General features: G+C 33.5%; 1 protein-coding gene across 2 annotated transcripts; it reads left to right on the plus strand.

Annotated features, from left to right (window-relative positions):
* Positions 1 to 5361: 5361 nt before the first annotated feature.
* On the plus strand, positions 5362 to 8687 carry LOC131061904 (beta-fructofuranosidase, insoluble isoenzyme 1). Of its 2 annotated transcripts, none has more exons than XM_059211333.1 (6): positions 5362 to 5687; positions 6021 to 6889; positions 7017 to 7178; positions 7423 to 7658; positions 8031 to 8121; positions 8221 to 8687. In XM_059211333.1, exons 1-6 carry the CDS (start codon positions 5681 to 5683, stop codon positions 8398 to 8400), a joined length of 1545 nt encoding a protein of 514 aa, XP_059067316.1. In that variant the 5' UTR covers positions 5362 to 5680; the 3' UTR covers positions 8401 to 8687. The 2 variants fall into 2 exon arrangements, with proteins under 2 accessions (XP_059067316.1, XP_057851736.1); XM_057995753.2 differs by lacking the exon at positions 5362 to 5687 and adding an exon at positions 5816 to 5902.
* The last annotated feature ends 489 nt before the right edge of the window (positions 8688 to 9176 follow it).

The following is a 9176-nucleotide window of genomic DNA, read 5'->3' on the forward strand; positions in this document are numbered from 1 at the left end:
GGTATATGTAGTAATCGAGATAATGGAAAGAGAGGGGAGAGAAATAATAAGAGAGGGAGAGAAAATAAGAGAGGTGGGAGGTGAAGATAAATATGAGCGTAAGGAGGTAAGACGAGGTAGAGAGGGTGGGAGAGATCTAGAGAGGAGAGAGAGAGAGAGGTGAGGAAGAGAAGATAGGGAGAGAGATAAGTCTATATTTTTGGAGAGATAAAGAGAGTGAGATAGAAAGAGAAGGATAATGTTGATAAGAGCATGCTAATTATGAAAATTTGATTGTCTAAAAATTTATATGATCTTCTAAAACCTAGAATCTACATTATAACTCCTAGAGATTTGTGACTTGTACTTCAATATAATATTTTATGTATATATTACACTGACGGAGAGAGAGAGAGAGAGAGAGAGAGAGAGAGCAATATGGATAAATTTTTAATGCAATGCATTTGGTGAGCACCAAATTTGGTGCTTGCCAAATGGAAAATTTCATATTTTCACATTTGGCGAGCACCAAAATATGTTTTTTTAATTTTTTCATTTGGTGCTCGCCATATTTGGCACCTACCAAATGGGTTGCATTGAGAAATAACAAGCGTTTGGCTTGGATTTTCCTTGGGCATCCAATCCAAAGGCTTGGAGGACTATTTCCGGCCTAAGACATTTTTCTAAAAACATGAAAAATTATTTCATTTTTCTTCATTCTCTGCATCAAGTTTGCACATGTTTCAATGCAAATTAAAAAAACATCACAATTACAATAAGCTCTCTCATAGCTATCTAACCATTTTTTTTTCAAATTTTGATTATGTTAAGGTTTTCAACTCTAATTTCTTTTGGTAGTGTATCTTTTTTTTGTCAAAAGCTAACGTGTGTTATTTTGGGCATGGTTTTTTACTCATTCATCACATTTTGAAACAAATAAAAAATTTAAAAACTAGACTCCATTCTACATATAATGAAAAAAAATGATTTTCAATTAGTTTTTAAAAAATTTAGGGGGGACCACGCTCAAATTTCTATTTTTCAGGATGTGTCCATTTTGAAAATTCATAGAAAGTCATATATTCATAAAAAAAAATAGCCAAAAAATCTGGCATAAACTACATGGTGTTAGCTAGTTTCTCACTAGAGCAATTTTCAAAATTCTAAAAAAAAAATTAACATTTTAGGGGAACCACATTTGATGTTGTGCTATGTTTTTCTGATAAAAACAAAACCAACAAATGTGGTGCCATTTTTTGAAACCCTTAATCTCCACCATTTAAAAAAAAAATAGTAGTTTAGAAACAAGGGGGCTTCACTTAGTGAACCTGGGTTATAGCATGTGCATTCATGGCATACTAAATAATCCCCCTATTTTCAAAAAATATTGCCCTAAACTCCTTTTTGTCACCCCCTCCCAATACACAAACTGAATTAAAAGCCCCCCTATTTTCACCAAATATTGTTTTTTTTTCGTAGCCCGAATAAAGAATCCCCCTATTTTCACCGATAGGCAATATATTGTACCCTCATTTTTGGGATATTAAACCCCCCAATATGAATGCACGTGATATAATATTGCCTAGCCAGTGAAGCCCTCATGTTTAGAAAGTAGATTTAGAGCACTACAACTCTTGTTCATGTTGCATCTTCAAATTTTGAGTGTAGCTATCTTCAATTTCTCATCAAAGTTTAGACTTTGCTGATTTTAGGAAAAAAAGTGGCATCTTCAAACCCCCTTTTGGTCCCCAATCTTGGTGCACATACACATGTATATATGTGTATATGTAAATATGTATATGTGTGCATGTGTATATGTGTATATGTGTGCATGAATGCATGCATGCATGTATGTATGTATGTATGTATGTATGTATGTATGTATCTATGTGTGTGTGTGTGGGTGTGTGCAAGAAGTTGAGTCCACTTTTTGGCCAAAAAGTGGAAGTGTTTCCCTATGTGTATGTGTGTGTGCGCGCGCGTGCGTGCGTGTGTGCGCGTGTGCCACTTTTTTTAGATTTTGTCACTCTCTTGGGGGTATATCCTCTATGGAATCATCTATTTTCGCTATATAATAAATGATGCACTTCCTTGGTTCTCTGAATGATTCTAATGATATGATTATGCTTATGGCTTTTTATTACATGCTTCAATATAAAAAAAATTATGATAATTGTAGGATCGTTCATGATTACCATGCTCACATCTTATGATTCTATGGTTACTCACATTTAGACTAACCATGATTATATTTGATGATAACATGTTTATGGTGATTGTACTTTTTTTCTAATGCTTATCTAGACAATACCTCACACTTGTCTATGTTTTTTTGTACAAGATCATTTGTTTTCATGTAAAAGCCCATGTGGGAATAACATTTGTAATGCTTGATACCAACCATTATATGTGCTTTTATAATCATATCTTAGTTTATTCTTTATGGTGTCACATGATGTTATTTTTATGTTCCTATGGGTGGTGGAGGCATGATAGGCATTTTCACTATGAAGCTTTCTTGAGTTGCAAAATTTAACAAATATTTTATATTCTAGATTCTAAATTAATTACTTTCTTTGCATACAACTAATTGGAGGGAGGCATACAAGGTTATTAACATTAATATTTTTATATGATCATATTGAAAATCAAATGGTCTCATGCCATCTTTTAGATGCTACCACATCCCTCTAGTTTCTTAAAAATAGCAGCTATTGATATTATTGCCACCAATTGTATCCTCATTTCACCACTGTGGAATATCTCTCATCCATTATCTCTTTTTCTTTCTTAGTTTACTATAGAAAAAATATTCTTATTTTAAATGCCTATATTATGTTACTCATTAAATATTTGTATGTTTTGTTGGTTTCTAAGATGGAACACTCATTTTAAGTATGTACCGAGGAGTGCAATATCCGTCCATATCTAGATATCTTTTTTATGAGTTTTAGAATAAATATACTTTCATTTTGGCTAATTAATTATACTTTGGCATGGATCCTCGTAGTAGTCTATATGCACGTTAAAGTGGGAGCAAAATGTAATGGAAAAAACACGGGGGCTTCACTGGCTAGGCAATATTATATCATGTGCATTCATATTGGGGGGTTTAATGTCCCAAAAATGAGGGTGCAATATATAACCTATTGGTGAAAATTGGGGGGGGAGGGGGGGGGTTAATTCTAGCTATGAAAAAATACAATATTTGGTGAAAATAGGGGGCTTTTAATTTGGGCTATATATTAGGAGGGGGTGACAAAAAAGGAGTTTAGGGCAATATTTTTTGAAAATAGGGGGATTCTTTAGTATGCCATGAACACACGTGCTATAAACTAGGTTCACTAAGCCCCCGTGGGGAAAAAATATGCATACCATGTACTTTCCCCTTCATTTTGGAATTGCTCTAACATAGCAAGTGTACAATTGGCACATTTTTTTTGCCAAAAGCTAGCATATAATTGAAACCTTACTTGATTCCATATGCACTTACTCCTAGGGATAGGACTTGATCCTTAGTTTTCTCATTTCAACCCAAGTTGAAATCCATAACTTATGTAAATGATCAAGTTGATTACACAATTTGTAAAAATGGACCCAATTTTTTAAAAGTTTAAATTCAATTTGAGGCCTATCCAACCCTTCATATTAGCCATTGTGTGCAAACTTGATGTGCAAAACCTTTCATTTCTAATTTTAAGGTTTATATTTAAGGACAAAACCTAATCCAGTTTTACATGTTTAGCACCTAAAGCCTAGAGAGTATTTAAAGAGTGTTTGATTGACATTAAATTAGTGAATTCATTACTACACTAACAACTTATATCAATAATTAGGATATTCTTTACATGGTCCTATTTGTTGTCTAAAATATGTATTCATTGTTGTTAAATCAATTCATCTTAGGGTTTGAACAAAGGAGAATCAAGCCTTGCTTAACAAGCTCCTTAATTTGTTTCCTTAACATTATGAATTAGCTAAATTAAAATTCAAGCATTCAAGTGAACAATAAGACAATATTGTAGTTTAGCAAAGGTTAGATCCACATAGTAAAGTTTAGATCTATGGACATTGGTTTGATCTGCATTTCATATAAATCACTTATGCGCTTGTAGAATTGGCCTATTGTGATAGACAATGAGTTTTCAAATCCCAGAGCAAAACATTTGTGTAGTCAATCCTAATTTGTTTACACATTAACAAATCACTTCCAAATATTTATCACAACATATTTACACCATATTTCTAACTATTTTTTTTTTTTTACTTTATTTATTTAATTTCCACATTTATTTCAATACTTTGATTCAAACAACCACGTGGCTTGATTATTTCTAATCATTGGTGTTTAATTGCTTTACCTAAAATTTATTATTAAAAGAGAAACTTTTCACCATTACAATTAAAAAAAATTGAAGTTGAATTGCAACACAATCTTATTTTTTGAAGGTAATAAAAAAAAAAATCTTCACAAATAGTATTTTGTTATGAGAGCTTATGTGTTCCATAGGTATATTTTAAAATATTTAATAATATCTCAATATGCAAACAAGCTATTCTTCTAAAATCTAGGTGATGTTTAAGATTGTTTTATAGTGGGTGGTCTCATGAATTTTATAATGAAGTTTAAGCTCCTAAACTTATGGGAGCTATGGTCTCAAAAATTTAATTGATGAAAATCTAAAATTTCGTATGATGGATAAGTGGCAAAAAAAAAGCTTCAGTTAGTGGGACAATCAAATTTTGAACTAAAAGTGGGCCTATTGTTGTTGAGAAAAAGATTCTATTTAATCTTGTAACATTATTTATTTTTGCTTCATGATCTCTTGCTCCTTCAAAATAGATACTAAAACCCCTCTCATGAGACCATAACCTAAAATAAATAAAATTTAACTTTAAATTTAGAGATAGTAAAATTACAACTAAATTTGTAAAAGACATCTAATTGGATGACAGATAGTTATTTTTGCTTCATGGTCTCTTGCTCCTTCAATAGATATTAAAACCCCTCTCATGAGACCATAACCTAAAACAAATAAAATTTAACTTTAAATTTAGAGGTGGTAAAATTACAATTAAATTTGTAAAATACATTTAATTGAATGACATACAGATTCAGATGTGATTTATTGCTTAATTGCTTTATCTAAAAAAATAGTTTAAAAACGTTAATTACTTTTCCCCACAACCATGAAAAAACAAAAAATAAAAAAAAGGGAAAAAGACAATTTGCTTTTTCTTAAAATTAAGGTGAAACCCGAAGTTTTTATTTTTTAATAATATTACAATCTTTAATCATGCTATGACAATTATTATCTGTTGAACTGCATGGGAGGTGGCTTACCCATAGTAATCCGGTTCCAACTAAACTTAACACCAGTCGCTTCCCTTCTAAACAAATCCTTTCAACTCGGTCGCATGTTATTTATAATCTTGTTTGTTTCGCCCCTAATCGATATATAGAGGAACAGACTCTCAAACTTGCGTGTTCTAGATTGGATTTTCCCAATGGCAAGAACTAGTTTTTTTGCTATTGCAGTGATATGTTTCTGGATTATTTGCCTATTCCCTGTAAGCAATGCTTCCCATGTTATCTACAACGTGGAGTTGAACACTTGGGGAGAGTACAACACGGTTTCCCCAACTGTGCAACAACGCTATCGCACTGCCTACCATTTCCAGCCTCCCAAAAACTGGATGAATGGTTTGTGTTTTAAATTGCTTTTCAATCCTTCAATTCCAAGATTTTGATCAAATTTCTGATTCGGGCTTCTCTAAAACTGATTGGATTCTTTAGTTTGATTTCAGTTTTTCTTCAGTGGTTTTGTATCTTTCTGATTTTACATATATATGGACTATTTTTACTGATTGGAATTACTCTGTTGTGTTCTTCATTGTCTCAAATCGGGGACAGATCCTAATGGTGAGTTTATTGGCTCCATTTTTGTACTGTTTCATGGTTCAAAAGCTATCAAAAGCTATCAAAATCTATCAGTTTGATAAGAAAAGGAAAAATAATATTCAATTGGCTTTTTTTGCAGGGCCCATGTTTTATAAAGGAGTATATCATTTGTTTTACCAATACAATCCCAAGGGAGCTGTGTGGGGCAATATTGTATGGGAGCATGCTGTGTCAAAGGATCTTATTAATTGGGAATCTCTTGAAACTGCAATTGTTCCAAGCGAATGGTATGATATAAAGGGTTGCTGGTCTGGTTCTGCTACCATTTTGACTGGAGAGAAGCCTGTGATCCTTTATACAGGATGGGACAACTCCTCTAGGCAAGTTCAGAACATGGCTGTTCCTAAGAATGCATCTGATCCCTACTTGAGGGAATGGATAAAGATCCCCCAAAACCCAATTATGGTTCCACTTCCAGAAAATGGAATCAATGTGAGCTCTTTCAGAGATCCAACCACAGCATGGCTTGGAAAAGATGGGAGATGGAGACTTATTGTGGGTAATAAAGAGGATCGACATCACAAGGGAAGAGCCCTCCTTTACACCAGCAAAGATTTCATTCGCTGGACCAAAAAGCAGCACCCCCTCCATTCTTCTAAGAAGACTGGAATGTGGGAGTGCCCTGACTTTTACCCTGTTTCTCATAGGGGAGAATTGGGACTGGATACTTCGGTTACTGGGCCTGGGCTTAAGCATGTGTTGAAGGTTTCTCTTGATGATACAAGATTTGAGTATTATACGATCGGAACTTACTTCCCAGACCTGGATCGATATGTTCCAGACAATACAAGTGTAGACAATAAAAATGGATTGAGATATGATTATGGAAAATTCTATGCATCCAAGACCTTTTTTGATAATTATAAGACAAGGAGAATTCTGTGGGGATGGATTAATGAATCAGACAGTACTCAGGATGATGTTGACAAGGGCTGGTCTGGTGTTCAGGTATGCGCTTAAATTTGATTTTCTAATTCATTTCCTAATTCATTTTCTAATTCATTTTCTAATATTTAGTCAATCAAGCATTGTTAATGCGATTGTAATCAATCTTTTTCGCTTTTAATCCATGAAGGCCATGCCAAGATCGATTTGGCTAGACAATGTCGCTAAAAGCCAGCTGATTCAGTGGCCAGTTTCAGAGTTGGAGTCCCTTCGTGGAAACAAAATCTACAAAGAAGATATCATTCTTATGGGTGGATCCACCATTGAAATTTCAGGCCTCACAGCTGCACAGGTATTCAAAAAGCATTTCTAATTGTATTCGTAGCATGAATTTTCATTTAGTATCAAGGACTAGAGGGAAGTCGCATAGGCCACACATTTCTATTAAAAGTGGGGGCAATCTTTAGCCTGAACTTTCAAACATACAATGTTTTTGCTCTGTTTTTTGCGAGATATTTTAATGTCTCGCCAGATTTAATATGACTGACATGATATTTCATTACCTCATATATTGGATTATTTGTTTTTGTCATTAGGCTGATGTAGAGGTCTCCTTCAATCTGCCAAGTCTTACTGATGTAGAGAGAATGGATTCAAATCTAGACGCCCAACAACTGTGCAGTGTGAATGGAACAGCTTCAAATAGTATGGTTGGCCCATTTGGCCTCTTGGTTTTGGCTTCTAGTGATTTGGCTGAACAAACTGCTGTTTACTTTAGAATTGGGCATCATCAGAACAAGATGAAAGTACTAATGTGCAGTGACCAGAGCAGGTAAGCTTGAGAAGAAAGAAGAAATCGTCAATAGTTGGTATGAGTTTTTCACAGTTTCTAAACTCGATGTATGATGTATGATGTATGATAGTTTTTCCGATGTATGATGTATGATCTATGATAGTTTTTTAAGTTGGTATGAGTTTTTCACAGTTCCTAAACTCGATGTATGATGTATGATAGTTTTTTTAGTTGGTATGAGTTTTTCACAGTTCCTAAACTCGATGTATGATGTATGATAGTTTTTTATTTTAATCGTGTATTTTCAAAAAATGAACATTTTGAATCACATCCAATGATTATTTATAATCAGAAAGAAAAGAGTGATCAATTATGTGTAAACTTAAACAGTGACTTTTTTGGTATGTGCAGATCATCTTTGCAATCAGATGTTGATAAAACAACATATGGAGCCTTTGTACCATTTTCCCTGAAACAAAAGAGTCTCTCTCTGAGAATCCTGGTGGGTCTTAAATTAGCTGTTTGTAAGTTGCTTTCTCAATCAAAACTGTGAAAAAAACAAGGATTAAGCAGTCTGAATGTTGTTGATTGCAAAGTGCAGGTTGACCATTCAATTGTGGAGAGTTTTGGGGAAGGAGGGAAGAGTTGTATAACGGCTAGAGCTTATCCTACTCAGGCAATTGGAGAGGATGCCCGCCTTTACTTATTCAACAATGGTTCTACTTCTGTTGTGGCCAGCAAATTGACAGCATGGGACATGGGGTCCGCCCAGCAGCCTTAGTTTCATTCCTCTAAGGCTTAAAAAAAAGCCATCCAGATAAGCCTATTTGGGCAAAAAGGTATTGTAATCTGTGCCTGTGGTCAATCATTTTGTCTGAGATTGTCCTTTTGCATTGGCTCAATGTATAAACGGCAAGAATAATCTGTACTGTTTGACCTACAGAACTATTGATTTATCAAGTATAGAATAGTACTCGTAGATTATGTTATTTTCTTACATGGCACATTGTTAAGTTTCCAAGTGGAGTTACTATATTGAAAAAGTGCTGCCTATTATTGCGTTTGACCTGAACAAACGGCTCATACTTTTCAACATGTTTAATATTAAAAATAATAACAAATTATTGCTTTTTCCCATTGTCCTCCATTTTAAAAGCTACTTTTAAGGTAATTAGTTTCTGGATTTGCTTAGAATAGCAATGGCTTTTAAAAAGTCAAACTACCTTATCTTGAAGTGGATAAGAGTCCCATAAAATTGAGAATTGAAAATAGAACACCAAATTTTTACTTTTTCCTTTTGAAGGAAAGCTTTATATCTGCTATACAAGATTTGTAAGTATGGCTGGACCAATCCTGATGAATTTGTATTAGCAAAGGGTAAAAACTTTTGAGTGAAGGATCTATTTTTGGGCATCTATAATTTTTAAGTTTTTCTATTTTGGGGCATCTATAATTTTTAAGTTTTTAAAAAAATATTATTTTAATTTTTTATTAGTATATGTTAGGGAAAAAAATTATAAAATTATCAATTCTTAATTTTTTTAAGCTTAAAGTTTG

This window comes from Cryptomeria japonica, chromosome 9 (assembly GCF_030272615.1).
Source record: "Cryptomeria japonica chromosome 9, Sugi_1.0, whole genome shotgun sequence".
Lineage (NCBI taxonomy): Eukaryota > Viridiplantae > Streptophyta > Pinopsida > Cupressales > Cupressaceae > Cryptomeria > Cryptomeria japonica.